Source organism: Dryobates pubescens, chromosome 13 (genome assembly GCF_014839835.1).
Source record: "Dryobates pubescens isolate bDryPub1 chromosome 13, bDryPub1.pri, whole genome shotgun sequence".
Taxonomy (NCBI): domain Eukaryota; kingdom Metazoa; phylum Chordata; class Aves; order Piciformes; family Picidae; genus Dryobates; species Dryobates pubescens.
Window position 1 is genome coordinate 8558840 of NC_071624.1, and position 24502 is coordinate 8583341.

The 24502-nt window shown below is 49.3% G+C and overlaps 2 protein-coding genes across 2 annotated transcripts; both read right to left on the bottom strand.

Annotated features, from left to right (window-relative positions):
* Nucleotides 1-890: 890 nt before the first annotated feature.
* On the bottom strand, nt 891-11235 carry D2HGDH (D-2-hydroxyglutarate dehydrogenase). Its single transcript, XM_009899472.2, has 9 exons — nt 10871-11235; nt 9748-9805; nt 9077-9216; nt 7684-7877; nt 6449-6617; nt 5371-5514; nt 4667-4809; nt 3737-3902; nt 891-1801 (listed from the first exon to the last, which is right to left on the bottom strand). The coding sequence occupies exons 1-9, from the start codon at nt 11208-11210 to the stop codon at nt 1542-1544; spliced, it is 1614 nt and encodes a 537-aa protein (XP_009897774.2). The 5' UTR covers nt 11211-11235; the 3' UTR covers nt 891-1541.
* A 4972-nt stretch (nt 11236-16207) lies between these two features.
* Nucleotides 16208-24417, bottom strand: ING5 (inhibitor of growth family member 5). Its single transcript, XM_054166375.1, has 8 exons — nt 24262-24417; nt 23039-23110; nt 22163-22329; nt 21373-21484; nt 18915-19008; nt 17847-17982; nt 17204-17265; nt 16208-16310 (listed from the first exon to the last, which is right to left on the bottom strand). The coding sequence occupies exons 1-8, from the start codon at nt 24296-24298 to the stop codon at nt 16268-16270; spliced, it is 723 nt and encodes a 240-aa protein (XP_054022350.1). The 5' UTR covers nt 24299-24417; the 3' UTR covers nt 16208-16267.
* Nucleotides 24418-24502: the final 85 nt, after the last annotated feature.

The following is a 24502-nucleotide window of genomic DNA, read 5'->3' on the forward strand; positions in this document are numbered from 1 at the left end:
GAATTCACTGTGGGAATGGTGAGACATTGGAACAGGAGGCTTCATGCCTGGAAGTGTTTAAAGGCAGGCTGGATAGGGCCTTGAGCAACCTGACCTAGAAAGAGTTGTCCCTACCCATGGGGGTTGGAACTGGAGGACCTTTAAGGTCCTTTCCAGCCCAAACCATTCTGTGTTTCTATGATTCAGTGAATAGCATACCTGAAGCCTGACCCCCTGCCAGGCAGGGGTCCTGAGACTCCTTCCCTCAGCCTGATGGCATTTCTCTTCCAATGGACACTACCCAGCACCCTCTCTTCTCCAGCCAGTCACTCCAGAACTGCAAACCTGTACCTGTGTGCTGTATGTTGGACAAGACTGATGCCCACTGTGGACAGCCTGCTGGTGGCATCACTAAAGAGGCCATAACTTGATGCTGCTGTAGGCTTTTGGAAAAGCATTAGATCAAAAGAAGGGAGGAAGAGCTTGAAGGTGGTGGTATATTACGCACAGGTTCTTCTCCAGTGCCTCTGACACTTTATTTGCATTCCCCAAGTCACAGAATCACAGAAACATTCAGGTAGGAAAAGACCCTCAGGATCACCAAGTCCAACCAGTAAGCCTACTCTACAAGGGTCACCCCCAAACCATAGCCCCAAGCACCACAGCTAAACGACCTTTAAACACATCCAGCGTTGGTGACTCAACCACCTCCCTGGGCAGCTCATTCCAATGCCTCAACACTCTTTCTGTGAATTTTTTTTCCCTACTGTCTAGTCTAAACCTACCCAGTCATAGCTTGAGGCCATTCCCTCTTGTTCTATCACTAATTACCTGGGAGAAGAGACCAGCACCAACCTCTCCACGATGTCCTTTCAGGTAGCTGTAGAGAGCAATGAGGTCTCCCCTCAGCCTCCTCTTTTTCAAACCAAGCAGCCCCAGCTCCTTCAGCTGCTCCTCATAAGATTTATTCTCCAGGCCCTTCACCATCTTTGTTGCCCTCCTCTGCACTCACTCCAGCACCTCCACATCTCTCTTGTACTGAGGTGCCCAAAAATGAACACGAGGTGTGGCCTCACCAGAGCTGAGTACAAGGGGACAATCACCTCCCTGCTCCTGCTGGACACAGGACTTCTACTACAAGCCAGGATGCCACTGGCTTTCCTGGCCACCTGGGCACACTGTTTGCTCTTATTCAGCTGCTTATGTGAGCAAATGCCTTCTCTGGCTGATGCCACTTCACTAATGAACCAGAGCAAGTCAAGGGGAAAAGAGAGCTGGAATAGCTCCAGATGCATGCTTGGTGTCAACGTTCAGACCAAACAGGGCACCCACATGGTCCAAACCAGCAATGTGCTGTTCTGCAGAACGAGCAGGCACCCCTAACAGAGGAACCACATTCCTTGTTTTATTGCACTAAAGAAAATAAACCAGAGAGCATCCCAGGTGCTTGCTTGATCAGTCTGTCTCTGGCTATTATGAAGCTAATGGACCTGGAGCTGTCATCCTCACGTGCTGGTACCTGCTGCTGGTACTTGCTCGCTGCTCGGCAGCGGCTGCTGCTCTCAGGGCCTGGAGGGCAGCATCTTGTAGGGGTTGAGGATGCCTTTGGGGTCTAGCATGGCTTTGAAACGCTGCATTAGGAGGATTGCCTGGCTGGGTTTGCTGTAGTGAATGAAGTGCTTCTTCTTGAAGCCCAGCCCGTGCTCTGCACTGATGCTGCCGCTGTGCCTCGCCGTCCACTCGTACACAAAGGGCTCGATGGCGTCCAGCAGGGAATGGCTATAGGACTCTGCTGTGATGTTCAGGTGCAAGTTTCCATCTCCTGGAAGAAAAGATTGCAGAGGTGAGCCTGTAAGCAAAACACAGTGCCCCTGCAATGCAAACTCATTCCTGCCTCCTCCCTGGACTCTTACAGCAGTGCCTTTCTTTGTCTCCCAACTGCAAAAAAGGACAAGCTCACTGTCCTACAAACATCAGCCCCTCCAGGCACAGATCATGCCAGCAGAATCCTTGGGGCTTTCTGTGCTTTCAGTACAATGCTTGAGGAAGTGTTCAGCGTTGAGCTACCTTCACATTCCAACTCTTGCAGTTTTAACATGCAAACCACCTCTCTGCCTTAATTATTGACCCATTACCAAGGTGCCATAGCAGAGACTTCCCCAGTGGCACTTGAGAATGATCATCAGGTTTTAGTATGGTCCTTCACCCCTTTCTCTCCATATTGTATTTGTGCAATGTTTTAAATGTACTTTGTGACACTGTGTCAACAGAAACAAAACAGGCAGAACATCTTCTCCTCCTGCCAGCTGTCTGTGATGGTATTTGCTTAAGCAGATGGTATTTGCTTAAGCATGCAACTTACTCCTAACTCTGGACCCTCTTCCTGGGGTTGACTCCTCTGGCTGTGATTAACACAGCTTAATCCTGCAGACTAAAGGCAGCCCTTGTTGTACAGACTTGCCCTTCCATGTCTTTCAAATGGTCTCAAATCAAGTGTGCTGAGGACTGTCCTGTTCCTTTTGCTTTGATTTTTCAAACAGAGCAGCTCTGCTAAGGCAAGAGTTCACCTGCCTGGAACATCAAATCAGTTTCAAAGCATTCTGACAAATGCACTGGCCTTGCTGTGCTACCTTTATCACTCTCTTTTGGAGGGTTAATGGCTCAGACAAAACTGATTTCTCAGAATAAAATCACAGAATAGTTTGGGTTGGAAGGGACCTCCAACCCCCCTGCAGTCAGCAGGGACATCCTCCACTACATCAGGTTGCCCAGACCCTTGTTGAGCCTCACCTTGAATGTCTCCAGGGATGGGGCCTCAACTGCCTCCCTGGGCAACCTCCTCCAGTGTTCCATCACCCTCATGGTGAAGAACTTGTTCCTAACATCCAATCTAAATCTGCTCTTCTGTAGTTTGAAACCATTGCCCCTCATCCTATCACTCCAGGCCTTTGGAAACAGTCCCTCTCCAGTCTTCCTGGAGGCCCCCTTCAGGTACTGGAAGGCCACTATTAGGTGTCCCCAGAGTGTTCTCTTCAGGCTGGTGAAGGCTCTGCCCCTTCAGCCTTCCAGGCTGAACAACTCCAGCTCCCTCAGCTTGTCTTCACAGCAGAGATGCTCCAAACCCCTGGACACAGCACTCCAGGTGAGGTCTCAGCAGAGCAGAGAGAACGGAGCGGCAGCATCACCTCTCTCCATCTGCTGGCCATGCTTCTTTTGATGCATCCCAGGATGCCATTGGCCTTCTGGGCTGCCAGTGCTCATTGCTGGCTCATGTTCAACTTTTATCCACCAGCACCCCCAAGTCCTTTTCTGCAGGGCTCCTCTCAATCTTATCATCCCCCAGCCTGTGTTGGTATCAAGGATTGCCCCACCTAGGTGCAGCACAGCTCATTTCCAACACAACTAACCACTCTGGGCAAAAAAAAATGGTTATCTACCCAGCTGCCAAGTACATCAATCAAACTGAAGCTCCAGTTAAACAACCTACATACTTAACTAGGAAGTACAGAGCAAAAAGGTACAAATGACCAGCTCAGTGGCTGGCTGGCTAGCAACCTGCCATTAATACATGGAATACACTCTGAAAGCAGTGAAATTCAAACCCCAAGATCTTTACCCCACCTCCTATCAGCACTCTACTCTTTAGTCTATGCCTCTCCCCAATCTAAAAACCAACACTTAAAACTCCTAGGAAGCTGGACAGCAAAACCTGAAACACTAAGGAGCAATCACCTCCTTTCCCAGCATCCACACTTACCCAAATGGCCATAGCCCACCACGTTCTTGGCACCCTGTCCCAGCCGAGCCCTCATGTCAGTCACAAGCTCATACAGCTGTGCCACAGGGAGGGAGAGGTCGTACTTGTAGACGTAGCCATCATGAGTGAGGGCCTCTGTGATCCTCTCCCGCAGGCTCCACAGCGTCTGATCAATCAAAGAAGACCAAATAAAGCAAGTGCTTAGTGGCATGGAGGGAAGGAGAGCCTTGATTCCTTGCATGTAACATCACCACCTCCCTGGCTGCGCTCCGCCCCCTGAAGCTAGCACCGCTGCCTTCTCGGCAGCACGGTGCAGCGCAGTGACACACCAACTCCCCAAGCCAGGCAGAACACAGCCATGCCAACTCTCTCCAAAGCTGGTTTGGGTCTCCCAAGAAGCAGGGATGTGGCTCCTCCACTGAACTGCAGGGGCTGGTTTGGGAGCTGGGGCTGGCCAGAACATGGGCTGGTATAAACACTCATGTTCACGGGGCAGGCACGAAAATCGCTGTCCCTTGCACTAAGACTCTCTGTGGCCACCTTGTCCCCTGGGACCACGCTTTCTGGCACTAACACCCTGTGACACTGACCTACAGGATTGCTTGCTCCTGGCCTTGCTGACAACTCAGCTTCTGGATTCAAGTGGTTGTAGGCATTTTGGGTTCCTACCCTAGCAACCACTGACAGATGCAATTGATTATCCTGATGGTTTTAGAGGGGAAAACAGCCACTGAAAATCCAAACACTCAGCCCTTCTGGGAAGAGTCAGCAGTGTTAAGCATTCTCCCTGAGCATTCCTACTCAGTATGCCCAATAAGCTACCAGATCTCTCAGGGACATTGCTACTAACAGCAGTCTTAACACTGCCCTGTTAAAAATGCAAATCCAAGCAGAGGCTCATGGCAAAGAGATGTGCACACAATTACATGCCTTTATTTTCTTGTCATCTGTTGCCACAGTTCCATCAGTGACCAAACCAGAAGTCATGGTCTTTTCTAGGAAGTTGTTCAATTTTTCTTCATCATGGGTGGAATTGGAGCCTGAGGTTTCAATTAAAACATAAAAAGGACTGCCTGAAAGTGAGGGAGAACAGAATCAGAGAATCATTAAGGTTGCAAACCTTAATGCAAACCTCAATGGCAACCTAACTACCACGACCACTAAACTGTATCCTGAAGCTCCACATCCACACACTTGTTGAACACCTCCAGGGATGGTGACTCCACCACCTCCCTGGGCAGCCTGTTCCAATGCCTGAGCACTCTTGCAGGAAAGAAATTTTCCCTAATAGCCAATCTAAACCTCCCCTGGCACAAGAATAAACAGATGCTCTGGGGTGATGAAAACACAGGAATTTACCACAGGTCCTGGAGCTTTTCCCCAAGCTTGGCACATTTTGAGAGGAGCTGGGGTAAGCTCAACCCTTTACCTAGCCACTGCCTTCCAGAAAACATCCAGTTCTGTGGGAACAAAGACCAGTAAAAAGTCTTATCTTTAAAGTCTTCCACCAAACATGTTTGGAATTCAGTGCTGGGTACAAAACTGTGAGGGGTGAACACACACAGACATTGACATTATCTATATAGGTATATATAACACAATGTCTCTGTCTGCAGCCTGAATGACACTGGTACCTGTCACTGGGTTGGACAGCTTGAGATACCTCTCAACCAATTCCATGCACTTCTCATCCATGAACTCATAGGCAGACAAAATCTCTCCCAGCATGGCTCTGCAGGTTGTAAATGTTTCCAGGACATTAGCAAAACTCTGGCACCCTTTGGAGAGAACAGAGAGAGGAATCAGGAACAAAATACAGCCAGCCACCCCCCACCCCCCCAACCCTTCTAAGATGAGAAGTCTGTCAGTATTCATCATTCTCATTTCCAGGATATGTAAACTGCTACCCTCCATGGCTTTAGAGCAGGAGCTCCTGTAATGGTTTGAGCTGCTAAAGGTTTCAGAGAAGAACAACAGGAGGATACAGCAATTCACTTTTGCTGTGGCAAGGACCTCTTGAACACTCAAAGACAGCTCACACCAAAATGTCTGCCCCATCTTCGGTTCTCAGCAAAGGCAAAAGGCAATCTAAGAGACATTTAAAGGCCACTGTGAGAGTTCAGACAAATTCTAGAGTCCACTGCACAGATTAGATGTGTCTGTCAGCACTTGGAGTCCACTCATCTCACAGAATGGTAGGGGTTGAAAGGGAGCTCCAGAGATAATTGAGTCCCACCCTGCTGCCAGAGCAGGATAAGCTAGGGCAGGTCATACAGGAGACTCCACAACCTCTCTGGGCAGCCTGCTCCAGGGCTCTGTCACCCTCACAGCAAAGAAGTTTCTCCTCATGTTGAGGTGGAACTTCCTGTGTTCCAGCTTGTACCCACTGCTCCTTGTCCTATCACTGGGCACCACTGAAAAGCGCCTGGAACCTTCATCTTGACACCCACTCCCCAGATATTTATGGATATTAATAAGATCCCCTCTCAGCCATCTTTTCCCTAGACTAAACAGCCCCAGGTCTCTGAGTCTTTCCTCACAGGAGAGATGTTCCAGACCCTTCATCATCCTCACAGCTCTCTCACAGCTGGACTCTCTCCAGCAGATCCCTGTCTCTCTTGAATTGGGGAGCCCCAAACTGGACACACTATTCCAGGTACTCCCTCCTCAGCCTTTGGATTCAGGTGTGACATTGTTAGTATCAGCTCCTACCTAGGAATGCCAGATTCACAGCTTTAGGCTTCTGAGGACACAGTATGGAGACAGCAGTGATAACTCCCAAGGTCCCCTCGGAGCCGATGAAAAGCTGCTTCAGATCATAGCCTGTGTTGTCTTTGCGCAGCGAGGCCAAGCAGTCCAGAGCTGAGCCATCAGGCAGCACCTGTGCCAGCACAGACACCCAGTCAAAGCACACAGAGGAACCTGCTGCCATAAGCCTGTCCACTACCAAGCTGAGGGAAAGCTGCCACCAGCCTTGGGCAGTGGGCACCAGCAGCAATCTCTTCCCACAGCCTTGCCACTCTTCCTCCACTCCCAGCTCTTCCAACCCTCTACATCCTACCTGAGTCTTCCCTGAGCCTCCTCTTTTTACAATGCTGTTTGCATATGTTCCAGCAGAACAAGCATAAAACAGAAGATCAAGTTTGCTCTGCTTTTTCATACCACTGGTGGTGAGGAGCAGCCATTCTTTGCAGCCCTAGCTCCCATTACTCAACAGAGACAAGGCACACTGTCTGAAACAGTCGACATTGCTAGCCAGGATGAAGTAAGCCCTCTAACACTTGAGCCTTCAAGCAAGGCTGAATGTCTCTAAATGTTATTATAGGCTGTTCTGACAGGGACTAACCTGACAGACAAAAGCTCTGCCTGGGCTGACACAATAAAATCAAACCAGGCTTCTGTTACCTACCCAATTTATTTCCTATGAGCTCCAAGCCCCAGAATCTTTCAGAACCCCTAATTCCCAGTCTTTAGACACAGAGGCACAGTCCTGTAGGGACAGAAGCAAGCTGAGAAACAGAAAAGACTCTAGAGGAAAACTAGCAGCCAAACAAACCCAAACTGATAGCTCCATGAAAAGTTGAGCAGCCACTAGGAAGAGAGGGCTGCAGGATGGATGGAGCAGAATGGTTCCAGAGATGCACTGCTCCAGAGAGGGATCAACCCTATGCAGCTAACCTGGGATCAATAATCTCTCTTCACTTCTCTGCATTAGCAAACCATGTCATGTAATTTCTGTCACTGAGGATGGAAGTGGAAGCTGGAAACTATGGTGGCAATAACATAACACTTGCTGAACCTTCTCAAAGGTCACACAAGGAAAAGCTAAGAGGGGAAGCCTGGAGAGGAACTTTTCTGCATAAGGGATAGCTAAGGGCTAGAACAGCAGGACGCTGTAAGCAGCAGAGGTTTAAACACAGAAGGGAAGTGTCAGGTACTGTCCTTACCACTTCCAGTCCCAGCACTGTCCCCCGGAGGGAGCCATATCTCAAGAGCCGTAAGCCTCCAGCGTTCGTGGCCACATTGCCACCGATATGGCAGCTGCCTTTTGCCCCTAGGTCAAGAGGCACGATAAACCCCTGCTGCTCCAGGTACTCGTTGAGCTTCTCTAGGATGCAGCCAGCTTGGCAGACGAGGATGCCTGCAACACAAACATCCTAACTCAGTTCTGCATGGCTGGGGCCAGTTTTATTTAACACCTTCCTCAATGACCTCGACAAGGGGAGGGAGGCACCCTCAGCAAGTTTGCAGATGACACTAAGCTAGGAGGGAGTGTTGGTCTGCTGGAGGGCAGAAAGGCAGAGAGATCTGGACAGGCTGGATTGATGGGCAAGGTATGAGATTCAATGAAACCAAGTGCTAGGGGTCCTGCACTTGGGTCACAACACCCCCATGGATGCTCCAGACTTGGGGCAGAGTGGCTGGAAACTGCCCAGCAGAGAAAGACCCAGGGGTGTGGAACAACAGCAGCTGAAGATGAGCCAGTATGTGCCCAGGTGGTGAAGAAGGCCAGCAGCAACCTGGCCTGGATCAGCAATAGTGTGGCCAGCAGGACTAGGGCAGTGATTGCTCCCCTGTACTCAGCACGGGTGAGGCCACACCTTGAGTACTGGGTTCAGTTTTGGGGCCCTGACTCCAAGAAGGACACTGAGGTGCTGGCGTGTGTCCAGAAGACAATGAAACTGGTGAAGGGTGTGGGGGTGTAGTGAGGAGTGACTGAGGGAACTGGGGTTGTTTAGTCTGGAGAAAAGGAGGCTGAAGGGAGACCTTCTGGCTCTCTACTACTCACTGAAAGGAGTCTTTTCTCCCAAGTAACAAGTGTGTCCAGAGAAGGACAATGAAACTGGTGAGGCATCTGGAGAACAGGTCCTGTGAGGAATGGCCAAGGGAGCAGGGGTTGTTCAGCCTGGAGGAGATTGAGGGGAGTCTTTCTCACCCTCTGCAACTCCCTGAAAGGAGGCTGTAGCCAGGTGGGGGCCAATCTTTTCTCCTGAGTAACAAGTGATAGAGCCAGAGGAAATGGCCTCAAGCTGCACCTGAGGAGGTTTAGGGTGGATATCAGGAAAAATCTCTTCATCAAAAGGGTCACTGGGCACTGGAACAGGCTGCCCAGGGAGGTGGTGGAGTCATCATTCCTGGAGGTGTTTAGAAGACATTTTGTTTGAATGGGATGCTTAGGGCTATGGTCTAACAGTTCTGTACAGGGAGATGTTAGGTTATGGTTGGACTCAATGATCTTAAAGTCTTTTCCAACCAGAAGACTGAGTTACTGTCTCCCAGGAAGAGAGCTGGTTTAGGGCTGGGGGTCACCCCTGTGCCTCACATCTCCATGATATTTACCAGACACCTTGTCAAAGCTGATGATCCGGTTCATGAGGGCAGTGGAGAGAATGATTTCATCAAAGACAGGGACACTGCCCCCAACAAGGCCTGTGTTACCACCCTGTGGGTTCACTGCCAGGTTCCTCTCATAGCAGTACCTGGAAGGAGAAAGGTTTCTCAAGCCTTATGCATTTGAAGGCCATAGCCCAGGTCATCAGAAGAGTTTCACCTCCATGTGGATGTCTACTGTTACAAGAGTGCTCAGTGCCCCTTAAAATGAAGCAGCCTTTAACCTAATGATTAAATTGTCAGCAAGGGGCAGTTCTGCTGCAAAAGGGAGAAAGCAAAACTTAGGCATAAGCTGTTTATGTAGCAGTCTCTGTTAACAACCTGGCTTCCTCAGTGGGCCCTGACAGATGAGCTCTGGCAGTGGTTTGAGACAGCCCCCCTCCACCCCTCAGGAGACATAGGCAATGGAGGCAATGTGGGCAATGTGCATTTCAGTTTCTGCTGCTTCACCTTCCAGTCTTTGATAGCCCTGCCAAGCACCACCCATCACATCCACTCCAAACTTACTCAAGCTCCTGCACAGCTAAACATCTGGGAGTTCCCTTCTCCACCTGCTGGATCCTCCTTGACCCAACCCAAGTCTCCTCCCCACAAAGCCCAGCAGAAAAGGTGCACCTTACCTGAGAACCTGAGACACCTCTGCTGTTGTCTGTGGCTTCAACATAAGCTTGCTACAGCCTGCAATGAAAGCAAAGGACTCTCAAGACAAGCTGTGGGGTATACAGAGATCAGAAAGGAAAAAGTGGTAAAGCAAGATGTCCAAAAGAGCCCAGTAGTGGGTTCTCCCTTAAAGCACTGTACAGACTTTGCCTGTACCTTGCCTTAGCAGCAGGGTTGGACTAGGTGATCTCAAGGTCCCTTGCAACCCCCAGCATACTGTGATTCTGCAGACATGGTTACCAGAAGGGGTGACGGGAAAGGCTTTTATATTCCCATGAAATCTTTGACAAAGAGCAACAGAAAGCCCACACCACTAAGTTTTCTGAGGCTCAGCAAAAACTGTTAACTGAATCAGCCTGTTTCAGGAAAAAATACTAATTAGCAAGTTAGCAGGGCTTAGATTAAACAAACAAACAGACCCCACAAAGATTACCAGATCCAGACACACTGGAACATGTCCAGAGAACAGCAACGAAACCGCAAAGGATCTGGAGAACAGGTGTGGTGACAAGTGGCTGAGGGAACTAGGAGTTGTTTAGGCTCCAGAAAAGGCTGAGGGGAGACCTCATTGCTCTCTACAATACCCTAAGAGGAGGTTGGAGAGAGGTGGGAGTGGTCTCCTCTCACTAGTATCAGGTGATAGAATGAGAGCAAATGGCCTGAAATTGTACCAGGGGAGGTTCAGGTTGGAGATCAGGAACAATTTCTTTGCCGACAGAGCGGTCAGACACCGGAACAGGCTGCCCAGGGAGATGGTGGTCATCGCCACTGGCTGGAGGTGTTAAGGGAAATTGTGGAGGTGGCACTTTAGGGCATGGTTTAATGGCCACGGTGGTGCTGGGTTGATGGTTGGACTCGACTGATCTTAGAAGTCTTTTCCAACCGAAACAATTCTATGATTCTGTTATTATTAGGTAACTCTCAAGGGAAGAATTTCTATGTGGAAAACTTGTCTTGGTCTGCAAAGATGTGGTCTCTGGAAGTAAAGACGGGATTTTCTTTGGCTGTCTTTTCATTCTTGTACATGAGGAGAGGCAGAGGCTTTACCAAAACCCCAAACAAGCAAGCTGTCATACCACGTACCTCGGACTGATTTCAGCCAGTCCACATTAAACTGCTTCAGCTCCTCGGGGTCTGTGATGACTCTGCCTGGCAGGAGGCGCTCAAAAAAGGCCATGTCGCTGCGGGTGAGGTGGGCGAAGGGCAGGCGCTGCAGGCCGTAGCGCTCGCTGGTCAGCGCGACCTGCTGGCAGCCGGGGCGGGCGGCGTGCAGAGCCCGGCGGCTCCCCGGGCCGCAGCCCGCACCCGGGCCCGCAGCCGTGCTCCGCTGCCCCACGGCTCTAACCGGGAAGCTCGTCAGCCACCCCAGCCGAGGCCGGCGGCTCCACAGCAGGCGGCGGCAGCCCGCACAGGACGCCCCCATCGGCACCCTGAAAGGCAAAAGCTTCGCTCGCTCCCTCCCTCCCCGCCGCTCCCCGGGCGCTGGGGAGTCCTGCCCCGGAGGAAGCACCGAGCTTGGCTCCCAGTGTGGGAGGAGCTGGAAATGGGCTGCTCTACGTGTGAAAACGGGGTGGGTAGGTGGGGAAAACTCAACGTGCGATAAGCAGGCGATACCCGGGGAGGGGAACTTTCCGTGTGACCGCCAGGCCGTACCCGGGGGGAATGCCCGTGGCGTACCCTCCGGCAGCAGCTCTCCCTCCCGCCCGCTGGGACCCAGCCACTGGTCAAGCCCCCGCGGGCACACGGCAGCCTCACGCACCCCTCCCAGCTCCCGAGCTTTGCACCTTCAGGCCTGGCGCAGCCCTGGCAGCGCTTCAGCCGGGGCCGCTTCCGGCCGGCACCGCCCCACAGGCGGCCGCGTCCCGCAGCCCTGCGCGCAGGCGTCAGCGGGCGGCGGCGCCGGCAGCGCCCCCAGCAGCGCAGCCCCGGGCTGCCACGGCGGCGGCTCTTCCTGCTGATAGCCGAGTGCGACCGGGGAAATGTGGCTCGTAGCGACGCTGTGGACGGTGGTGCTGATCGATAGCAAATGATCGATGGCCAAGTGCTAGATCCTGCACTTGGGTCACAACAACCCCATGGACTCTCCAGGCTTGGAGCAGAGTGGCTGGGAATTGCCCAGCCAGAAAGGGACCTGGTTGATATCCAGCTGAACATGAGCCAGTGTGTGCCCGGGTGGCCAAGGTGGCCAACGGCATCCTAGCTTGGATCAGCAATAGTGTGGCCAGCAGGACCAGGGCAGTGATTGTCCCCCTGCACTCACCTCTGGTGAGGACACACTTTGAATACTGGGTTCAGTTTTGGGGCCCTGACTCCAAGGACATTGAAGTGCTGGAGCATGTCCAGAAAGAGCAATGAAACTGGTGAAGGCTGTGGGAGTCTAGTGAGGAGTGACTGAAGGAACTGGGGTTGTTTAGTCTGGAGAAAAGGAGGCTGAAGGGAGACCTTTTGGATCTCTACTATTCTCTGAGAGGAGTCTTTTCTCCCATGTAACAAGTGATAGGATGAGAGAAATGACCTCAAGTTGCACCAGGGAAGGTTTAGGTTGGAGATCAGGAAAATTTTGCTGCGAGAGTGGTCAGGCATTGAAACAAGCTGCTCAGGGAGGAGGTGGAGTCACCAGCCCTGGAGGTGTTTGAAAACACATGTGGACATGACACTTCAGGACATCGTAGAGTGGACAGGGTGGTCTTAGGTTGAACTCGGTGATCTTGAAGGTCTTTTCCAAGGGAAAACAGTTCTCTGAAATACACTGCGTTGGTCTTCTAAGAGAAGACCACTGATGGGCATCTTTATGGTGCATAGCCGGCCACTTTGCATAAACAATGCCTGCCTTGCTAGAAAGCACGTCCTTGAAAAGGAGCTGAAAGACTGACAACGCCTAGCCCCTGCTGGAAGCTGCCATCAAAGCCTGTAAGAAAACATCCAAGGCCATCAAGAGGAACTCTTAACTGGAGAAGAATTCTGAGGTTTGTGTATTTGGGGGAACGTGCTGTGCAAAATTAGAGGGGCCCTTTCTTGAGCTAGGCTCATGAGAATGCTGAAACGCCCCCCCCCCCCAGGAAAGACTCCTGTGCCGCCACAACACTGCTCTCGTAGGTCATCGTCCCAAAAAATACTTTATTTATAATAATATATCCATTATCTATCACATGATCCAAAAATACAGACATACATTTTTACTTTATATTCCTATTTTGTTTTTTTTTTAATAAAAAGATTTATATCCTCTTTCATTTACAAAGGGAACACAGATCCAATTCCTTTAAAAATCAGAACAACAAAGTCCATTTCGCCTCCAGTTTGCACGAGCTGCAATAAAGCTGAACCCCACGGGGTTATGTAGGAGTTCTGACCATCTCAGTGGAACATTCCTTTCCATGTGTCACAGTCCCTTCTCAGAGAAGTTTCATTTAACATTGTACATTCAAAATTCCAGGAGAAAAAGATTTAAACCCTTTCCTAAGCAATAATGAAGGGCTACTGGCAGTCCTGTCTATAAGGAGTTAAAAAAAAGATCTCCAAAGCCAGGTGTACTTGGCCAAGAGGTGTTTCTGAGCCCCTGAGAGCTCCCATGCTGATATGTTCTGAGCAGGAGAGTTTATTGCTGGTGTCAGGTGTCAGATGTTCTGACACATTAGATGGGTCACACAGTGAGTGAGTGTGTTGCACCTCGCACTGTTTGTGACTCCTGCAAAGGATCTTTCCTTTGGAGGGCTGGTGCTACCTTACAGAACTTGTCATTTTGCTTGGCTGGTTTAAAAGTGGAAAATGTCTGCTCTTCTCTACCCCCAAACCCACTTGCTAACAAAAAAAACCCCACAATGCATTTTTCTCTCCTACCTGACCATCCTTCCCAAGGTGAGGGTGGTCATCTTCACACCTACTTGTCTGTAGCTATGCATTTCCATAAGGGCAAGACCCTTCCAGAGAGGTGCAGTGGAACTTGGAGATTCTTTCAGGTGAAATACTTAATCTACATTAACACCACTACTAATAAAAATAAAGCCTTAGGAAAAGAAGAAACAAACCCACTCCACCCCAGAAGAGATACACAATACCACTGGATGGAAAGGGGGAAAATAAAACCTGAAGTGACACCAACACTAGTGTTGAGGGTGCAGCAGTGCTCCTACATTCACCCAGTGCAGCAGATCAGTGAGGTGCAGAGGACTTGCTCACTGGTTACTGATTACAGGCTGGCTCATGAGGTATCACAATTCGATTTGCTCTCACAAAAGAGAGACAGAAGGAAAAAAAGAGGGCTGACTGGCTCAGCTTTGTGTAGCTGTACTTTTCCTCCTCCTTCCCCTCAGCAAGCTCCTTTGAATTTGTCTGCCAGCTTTCCAGTTGCTCCTACAATGGCAGCCACGACAAACGCACATCAGCTTGCAAAGGTAGCTGCGGAAACTTCATCTACGGCCCGGGAAGTGATGCAGCCTAGCCAAGGCATGCAGGGCATCACACTACACGTGACAGGACCCTGGAGACAGAGGTGAGTCGCTTTGGTTTGTTTCCATAGCAGGTGCAGTAAATCACAAATGTTCACTGAAAAGCTGTCTCAGTCTCAAGAGGTTTCTTCTATGCCAATGTCGACATACTTGCAGTATCTACAGCACCTCACACAGCAAAGGAGGGAAGGAAAAGGGGCAAGAGCTGTGTTCTGCTTGCTTTCATTGCAAAGTGGAAGTAAGAGTGCAATATAACGTGGAAAACAAGAATTCCTTTTGGAAACAGGTGACAACATCTGACTAGAAGCTTGGTGTGGTTGGTTTGGGGGGGTTTTGGGTGTGTGCATGGGTGGTTTTCCTTCTTTTGTGTGTGTTTGTGTGGGTTTCTTTTTTGTTTAAATTATTCTTTCTTCACTCTTTTTTGCAGTGCAATTTTAGAGCAGAACAGAAGCTTACCTGGAAGCTTCTTAATGCCCTGGCAGCAGTCTATACCAAGAGCTCCTGCACAACGGTATGCACAGCAGTATACAGCCCCACACAGAGCTGCCAGCCACAACCACCAGGGATGAGAGCCAGCAAAGCTCCTGAGCTCTGCTGCCTTCTGCTGCAGGGCGATTTGGTTTGGGGTTGGTTGGTTGGTTTCCCTCTTCTCCACCTTTCCCCATCATCTTCAATGGTAGGCTGGAAAGTCCCAAGATACAGGGGATCTTATGTGAAGACAAAAGTCTCTCTCTGCTCTTCCCTCAACTTCTGCGTGCATGAAGAAAAAAAAAGAAAAAGCCAGATTTTTGTTTTCCTCCTCCTAATTTCCTTCTAATTCCTTCTGCTGCAGCAGCTGACACTGTGATGGCTGCAAGGATTCACATTCACAATCTGAAAGGCAGCTTTAAAGAAGTCAAGAATATGCAAATGTGCTAAAAAAGGGGAAAAAAAAGAAGAGAAAGAAGCAATTTAGAAACATTCCTGCTAAACGGCCTTCTTCAATATCAGTGCTTCACAGCAAATGCCATTCAAGACCCCTCCCCAAGCTACCACAGGGCTGCCTTTCAGTTTTACCTTATCATAGGAACCTAAAGATTGTCCTTCTGGAGCCTTTCCCTAAAGCTCGTTTGCCCTGATTTACCCAGGTGCAACACAGGTAAACACAAGGGACAAAAATCAGGTCTTCCATCTTAAGAATAAATCCACCCTGTATTGCTAGCAGAATACTGTAGGCTTCATCTTCTCAATAAGGTACTTAAAGGATCTTCAGAGAACGGCCAGGTAAGGTAACCTCCTCTCTCAATATCACTAAGAAACACTGCAGAACAATTCCTTTGCTATATAAAGGGTTTCTCCCAAGATGAGAAACCTTTTCTAGAGGGATGGAAGAAGTGAAATGGTTTGGTTAAGGTTCACATCAATGGGGGTAAGATCAAGTAACATAAAGGCAGTGCAAAGGTAGACAGAGTACATCTCCCCAAAAGAGGTGGTTTGATCTTACCGCTCTCCCATCCTGCCCTATCAAAACTAACCACAGTACTTGGCTTCCAGGAAATGGACACTGGAAGCAGTTCATTGGCTTTCCTGTTCCTTCTGTACTACAAAACTGCCTAACAAAAGGACTTCACACCTAAACAATGAAGCCCACTTCTTTCAGGCAGGCTACACTGGGGAACTTCTCCTCAACCAAGCCAAGCTCTAGCCTTAAACTACTTGGGTGACTGCAGTGCACCACGCTGAAGATGTTTCAATCTCCTGCAGTGCCTTTCACAGAGCAAAGCTCCTGGCTGCCCTGCAGCTTCATGCTAACGCCAATTTCAGTGCTGTGCAAGTGTAACATAAATAAAACCCCTGTGGCAAAGGGGTTTAGGGTTCCCTTCCAAAGTAATTTTTCTTTGCAAAGAACAGGAATTGCAACTGGCCAGGGGACAATTAAATATCAGAAAAGGAGGAAAGTAACTTAAAAAAACCAAAACAACCCTGACAATATTGTAGCATGAAATGAATATATTAAATTCTTCTTGCCTCAGAGGATATTCTCCTCAACTCCTTACTTCTTCTTCTTTCTTTCTTGAACACAACGAGGACAAAACCTACAGGGGAAAAGCAGCAGTACATTAGCTCCTGAACTTCATGAGACATGTCTTAAGAACTCTCTTTTGTTATTTGGTAACAACTGGGAGACTGGTTTAAAAGCAGCCAATGTAACTAACTGCAACCTTCACGAGGTGTAGGAAGCCTAAGTAAACAGGAAAGAAACTGTACTGACTTGGGTGGTCAGAAGTGACAGACAGAACTAGAAGGCTTCCAAGGCTCATCAGCAGTGATTCACCCAAGTTTGTTCACCTAGAAGTTAGTCCAAGGAACTTCTCCAAGTTTGTCACACAAGCTTTCTCTACAGACAAGAGAGGGAAAGGTTCCTTTCCCCATGAATATTCCTTTCTCTCCCTCCAATGACTGCAGCTTACTTTGACTTAAGCCTGTTTCTGACAGGCACCTTGTTAGTTAGATGACAGCAGTCCATTAAGCAGAAACTAAGTACAGGACAAGCCTATGATTTTTTTCCCCCCAAGGTGAGCACTGTATAAATAAAACCTAGAGCAGACTTCAAACTTTGCTTCCAGAAGTGAAAAAACATAAATACATCTTCTCAGTTTTAACCACAGCTCCATGACAGTGCAGCAAACCCAAGATGTCACACATACACATCTACCCAGGTGTCAGACCAAAACCTCCTCCATTTAGCATGCAGGTCCTTGTTTTGCTGCCACCAGCATCCAAGACTGCCAAGGAAGCAGGCTTTAAGAAGTAGGCTCCCCGCTATACCTTTACACAAACACAATCCCAAACCATAGAGGATGGAAACCCTCTGATGACAAGAGCAAAGCTCCTCTGTCAGGAAGGGTCACAACAAGGTTTTAATTTTTACTATGATTCTTGTTGAGGCAAACTGTAGCCTGATAAAGATCTAAAAGCTCATACTTACCATTTCCCTTTTGGTTTGGTGGTGAGGTCCACACAAGCAAAGTGGAACCATTCAATTGGGCACTGCAAAACAGAAAGGAAAACCCCAGAGAGGGGAGGCTTAGTGTTTCACAGGTGGTCCTCTCATGTTCTATGATCTGAGAAAGCCCTTCAGGTTTCACAGAGTTACAATGTTGTAATCTGAAAATACAACGAGGCTGGGGAGAGGCCTCGAGCACAAGCCCTATGAGGAGAGGCTGAGGGAGCTGGGGTTGTTTAGCCTGGAGAATAGAAGGCTCCAGGGAGACCTTCTTGCTCTCTACAACTACCTGAAGGGTGGTTGTAGCCAGGAAGGGGTTGGTCTTTTCTCCCAGGCAACCAGCACCAGAACAAGAGGACACAGTCTCAAGCTGCACCAGGGGAAGTTTAGGCTGGAGGTGAGGAGAAAGGTCTTCATAGAGAGAATTGTTAGCCATTGGAATGGGCTGCCCAGGGAGGTGGTGGCGTCACCATCCCTGGAGGTGTTCAAGAGGGGACTGGATGTGGCACTCGGTGCCATGGTTTAGTAGTCATGAGGTCCTGGGTGACAGGTTGGACTTGATGATCTTTGAGGTCTTTTCCAACCTTATTGATTTTATGATTCTATGATCATTTGAAGTGCTTACATCTGGGTTGTCACAGCCAATCATTTCTCCATAGGACACTTGGTGACACAGGCAGTAGGTAGGTTCGTTGGGATCCACTGGCATGTCCAGGACATCCGAGGGGTGCACCGAGAGGATGGTGTCGGCAAACTCGGAGCTGTGGGCAAGGGCAGATCTTTCAGTTCAGATCCTTTTCAGCTGCAGGCAACGAGATCTAAATCCCACTCAGGGAAAATTAGCTTTTAACAAGATCTTCCCCAAAACACACTGACCCTATTTTAGAGTTTAGATTACACTACCACATATTATCCAACAATTAAAATCTTAAGGTGGCTTTGATCAGACACAAAACATGAGCCTGGCTACAAAGTATTAAGAGAGTGATTTGGAGATGCCATGACCACAGTAACAAAATTAACAGACAGATCACTTCTGATCACAAACAGAATCTGATTTGTTTCCCTCAATCTGTTTTAATACACATTTTTCTCCTCACTGATCTGTCAGGACTGTGTTGACACATCAGTTAACTGTCAAATGAAGCTGGTTTGATTTTTCTGCCTCTGCAATTAACAGAACCCTCTTGACATACAAACCATATCAGGGAGAGGGGACATGCTTCACAGAACCAAATTAGATCATGAAGTCTATCCAGGACATGATTTGTTTGAAAACTATCCCTCAAATTCTACTGCTGTTGTAGAAATCTTGGAAACTGACACGGTTCAGTTTCTGTCCTGATGGGCAAGTGTTCAGTTTTACAATCAAGACCACCAGCAACTGTTAAAAGCAGCCACATGACAGTAATCAAAGCTGTTTCTCCCAACTTGCCAACAACAACAGGGATGCTGATCTTCTCCTTCCAGTCAGAAGGCATTCCAAGTATGCTGAGTTTCCACATGCCAACCAAGGAGCTAATTAACAAAGTTGACTTGTCCTAGGCAGGCCACTAATGAAATGGAGTAAGACCAGAACGCTCTAACACAGCTCATCATCCAGGTATGAGTCATAAATAGGGTAATATGAGCTTGTGGAAAACTCACTAAGTGTCAAGCCAAAGTCACCAAGCTGTGGCTGGGTGTACCTTACCCTCCTTTAAGCTTCTTTTTCTTTGGTGTATCTTCTTCAGATGTTCGTCTGCCTCGACCGCGAGAGCCTTTTTTGTCTTTCTGACTTCGTCCCTCTGCAAAGGAAAAACCCCACAGTTTCAGCCTGTGGCACACCAGAAACATCCCATGGGATACCAGAAACATTCCTAGATGCTCTTCACAGAATGGCTTAGCTTGGAAGGGACCTCAGGTGTCATCTACTCCAACTACCCCTTCTAAGAAGTCCCTGTCCAACCTTCATGCAGGTTCCCTTCAGGTACTGGAAGGCAGCTTTGAGTTCTCTTGGCAACCTATTAGAGTCACACCAACCTCATACTGAAGAACTTCATCCTAAGGTGCAGTCTAAACCTACTCTCCCTCAGCTTAAAACCATTTCCCCATGTCCTGTCACTAGACACACTTAAGAAAAGTCCCTCTCCAGCCTTCCTGTAGGCTCCCTTCAGGTACTGGAAGGCAGCTCTAAGGTCCCCCTGCAGGAGTCTTCTCTTCTCCAGGCTGAACATCCCCAGGTCCCTCTGCCTAGCCTCACAGCAGAAGTGCCCCACACTTGGATCATCTTTGTGGCCCTACTCTGGACTCACTCCAACAGTTTCACGTCCTTCCTATGATGGGGACACCACAACTGGATGCAGTATTCAAGGTGGAGTCTCACCAGAGCAGAGAAAGGGGCAGAATCACCTCTTGACCTGTTGGCCACACTCCTATTGATGCAGTCCAGCACACAATTTGCCTTCCGGGCTATGTGAGTGCACTGCCAGCTCATGGTGAGCTTCAGGGCTGCTCTCCACCCACTCTGCACCCAGCCTGGATCTGTGCCTGGGACTGGCCTGACCCAGATGCAGCACCTTGCACTTTGCCTTGTTGAACCTCAAGCAATTGTCCCTGGCCCCACTTCTCAAGCCCCTTGAGGTCCTTCTGGATGCTATCCCTGCCCTCAAGTGAGTCCAGCACACCACACAATTTGGTGCCATCAGCAAACTTGCTGAGGGTGCATTTAATGCCACTGCCCCTGTGGCTGACAAAGCTGTTAAAGCAGCATTGGACCCAGAACCCTTTTATTTGGATGTATTTTGAGATCCTTATTATGCAAATGCTGATCCTGTAATCCATTTTTATGCCACAAATATGCCAAACTGGCCAGCAGCACAACCAAGCACCAAACCCCTGACCTCACTGCTTTGGCAGTTGCATCCCTGCAGCAGAGAGTGTCAGCACATGATAGAAATGGCATCACAATTGATTAGATGTGCTGTCATATAGCTTTTAAAAATTGCAGTGTATTTCTAAACAACTCAGCCAGTTAATTGGTTACCCAATAACTAATGTAACCTGGCTCCACCACATCCTTGACCTTATCTCATAGGTCAATGGCACAAAGCTATGCTGCTGTTAACCACGCACAGATGCCCCTGCAATCACAGGGGATTTCCAGTATACATCACAGAAACTGGTACCTTCCCTAAACTCCTAAGATTTCCTGCTGTTGCCAGCTTCATCAGTATTCAGACTTTGGTTAAAGGAGGAAATCAGACAAATCTCATCTCTCCTCCTCAGAAGAGAGCTTAGATCAGGCCTGAAACTAAGAACTCAAGAACTGTTAAGAACTTCAGTTTTGTCACAGTTAGCTCCCCCCTGGCTAGCAGCCTCCTTAACAGCTAGGAACTGTGTGTCACCTCAGGAAGATCCCAGCACTAGATCTTATTTCATCTGCTTGCTGCCCACCAGAACACTGTCAATATTTAAGAGCATCAAAAGCAAGTTAAAAAGTACACTATGGTGTACTTTCCTCCAGAAGTAACACCCTACTTTGTATTACAGAATGGTGGTGGTGGGGGGGGACTGGAAGGTACCTCTAGATAACATCAAGACCAACCCCCCTGCTAGAGCAGGATCATCCAGAGTCAATCACACAGAACATGTCCAGGTGGGTTTGGAATGCCTCCAGAGGAGGCTCCACAACCTCTCTGGACAGCCTGCTCCAGAGCTCTGCCACCCTTAAAGGGAAGAGCTTTACCTTGTGTTTACGTGGTACCTCCTGGGTTCCAGTTTGTCCACTGCCCCTTGTGCTGTCACTGGACACCATTGAGAAGAGTTTGGCTCCATCTACCTGACACCTCCCCTTATCAGTATGATAAGCATTAATAAGATCCCTCCTCAGCCTTTTCTTCTCCAGGCTAAACAACTCCAACTCTCTCATGCTTTTCTCATAAGAGAGATGTCCCAGTCCCCTAATCATCTCAGTGGCTCTCCCCAGCAGCTCCTTGTCTTTCAACTGGGGAGCCCAGAACTGGACACAGTACTCCAGATGTGGCCTCACCAGGGCTGAGTAGAGGGAAAGGAGAACCTCCCTCGACCTGCTGGCCACACTCTTCATGTTTGGCCTTTGTGGTTAGATACAGAGTGTGGCAAAGGCTGTCAGCTGGGTAATATCTACGCACTTTTCACACTTCTGGATCCTGGGCTTTCAAAGTCACTGCCTTCCAGTTTGTCCTTCAAATCTGCTTCGAACCGCGCCAAGTCTGCATCCAGCCGGCGGATGTGCTTATCCACCTGCACAGAAGAGGACAGCACAAACTGAATTAAAAACAACCCCAAAGGAATTAAAAAAATCCCCAAAGGCAGAAAGGAAGGTCTCTTACTGGCATCAGCAGAGGTGTGCTACTTTGAGGAAAGGAATTAAAGGGGTAGCAAACCGGAAAAGGGGAAACGGTACACACAAAGGGAGAGAAAGGTGGAGAGAAAACAAGCAAAAGCAAGAGGACCACATTTCTCTCCAGGGAAAGGAAGGGAAAGCAAGGTGGCACAAGGAAGAGCCAAAGCAACTCAAACTAATGATTTCTGGAACAAAACAAGATGATGAGAGACACCAGAAAGAATCTCAGAATTACAGAACAGTGGGGGCTGGAAGAGACTCCTGGAGATCGTTGAGTCCAACCCCCCTGCCAAGGCAGGTTCACCTAGAGAGGGTCACACAGTAACAGGTCTAGCTGGGTTTTCAATGTCTCCAGAGATGGAGACTCCACCACCTCTCTGGACAGCCTGTTCCATCCTTAAATTAAAGAAGCTCCTTCTCACATTTAGCTGGAACTTCTTATGATCAAGTTTGTGCCTATTACCTCTTGTCCTGTCACTGGGCACCACTTTGGAAGGGTCTTCCAGATTTACCACCAGCCCCATTCCAGAGTATGACCACTTTTACAACAGTCTCACTGAGGCAGTGATCCTCACCATCTCATATGTCTGCATGGCCAGCTGGACTTTGTCATCACTGTACTCTTTACATTTGCTGTAGGCATTCTGGATTTTCTTCAGGTGTTCCACTCTGTCCTGAGGCACCATGTTCTTCACCGATTCAATGTATTCTGCTGCAAGACTGTCAATTTCTGCTTTCTTATCTGAGAAACAAAGCATACACACATATGAAAGCTATCTGCCAAAGCATTTTGGTTTTCTGCCTCTTTATGCAGAGAAAAAAAGAAATCTCCTGGCAGCTTTTGGACTTCCCCTGATTCCTTAATGTATTTAGCTTTTGTCTAAAAGAGATTTTGTAGGTATTTACTCTTTAACATATGCAGTGTGATTCTGATTTCACAGTTAATTAACAGTGTTTGCACAGTTAATTAACAGTGTTTTCACAGTTAATTAACAGTGTTTTCACAGTTAAGATCAGAAACAGACACCAGGGTCTCCCAAACAGAGAACATTTTATCTACAGTCATTTACTGGTCTAACAGTTCAAATTGAAAGTCATTACTGTGCAGCCAGATACCAACACAAACCTCAAAACAGCAAAAAAATAGATGACCTTGCAAGACACATGACAATCTGCAGCTCAGCAGATGGGAAAACATGTGCAAGTAAGGCCACAGAGCTACCAGTCATCATGCAACTGCTGAAAAACACCTCCAGCCCTGTTAGGTGTAGCCCTCACAGAAAAGAAACAAATACTGCGCTGCATTCAAGCTGAGAGAAGAAAGAACAAAAAAGAAATAGGGGAAAATGAGTTGCAGGGCAGACAAACCCTCTATAACCAATCTCCACGGGGCTCTTCCTCAAGGTCTAAGCTGTCTGTCAGACTTTGCTTACCAAAATACCTGAACACACCTTCTGTTCTCTGATCCAACTCCCGCATCAGCTGGAAGTTCCTTTGCAGCTCACAAGGCAGGTTTTCGATACCTACAACATAAGGTAAAAAAATAGCACAGCCTGTTCTCCTCAGGGCAGCCATCCCTCCTTTGATATGTAACACCAAACCAGCTCAGCAGAGCTACAAGGTCCACCACCTCAAGTGGAGTGATGCAAGAAACACCACCGGCCCCTGCTCTTGACTAGGATCAGAGTCACAGAATGGTGGGGGCTGGAAGGGACCTCTGAAGATCACCTAGTCCAACCCTGCTGCTAGTGCAGGTTTGCCTAGATCAGATTGCAGAGGAACACATCCAGGCAGATTCAATATGTCTCTAGAGAAGGAGACTCCACAACCCCTCTGAGCAGCCTGCTCCAGGGCTCCAGCACCCTCACAATAAAGGTTTTTCCTTAAGTTCAAGTGAAACCTCATCTAGCCTAGTTTGTACCCGTTGCTCCTTGTCCTGCCAATGGACACCACTGAAAAGAGCCCATCCCCTTCCTCATGTTCCCCACCCCTTGTTGATCAGCATTGAGATCTCTCAGTCTCATATTCTCCAGACTAAAAAGCCTCAGGTCTCTCAGCCTCTCCTCTTAATACAGATGTTCCAGTCCTTTAATCATCTTCCATAGCTTTCCTTGGACACTCTCTAGTATACACCTGTGCTCTTTAAACCAGAGAGCCCAGAACTAAACACAACACTCCTTGTGGCCTCACCAGAAGAGCAGAGGGGGAGAACATCCCTCGACCTGCTGATCAAAGAGCTCCTAGAACGCAGCCTAAGGCAGAGGAGGCGCGCACGGACAGGCGGCTGGCACTAACTCCGCAGCCGCGTTACTCCCGCCGTTTATCAGCGAGCCGATCGCGCACAGCGAAAGGCACTGAGCGCGGCCTCGCGAGGCCTCTGGCGCTCCCAAGGCCATGCGCGGTAGGAGCCCCGCACGAGAGAGCGGGGCAGCAGACCGGGCGGGCGCCGCGCAGCCCGCCATCGCCCCACGGTCCCGCGCCCCGGCGCGCTGCGATGATTCACAGGCGCCGGCTGATGACGTAGCCCAACCTCGCCCCAATGCCCAGCCCGTGGCGCAGTTCTAATTGCCGTGCCGCTTCCGCCCCCGTCCCGGCCGCCGCCGCACTCCCCTCGCCATCTCCTGCTTTCCCTCCCCCTCCGCCGCTCTCCGCGGCAGCCGCGCCCCGCTCTTACTGTCCAGGTAGTGCTCCAGGTACATGGCGGTCGCCATCTTGGGGCTCGCGCCCTGCCGCCGCCGCCTGCCGCCGCCTGCCCGGCGCGCTTGATGAGGGCCGCGGCCCCGGCCTCGGCCTCATCCCATAATCATAGTGCAGAGAGCCCCCATTGGCCACCAGTAGTGCTCCTGCTGCATATTCATGAGAGGGGGGGCGGGCGGAGGGCGGTGCCTCACCGCCTCCCTGAAGGACGGCGGCGC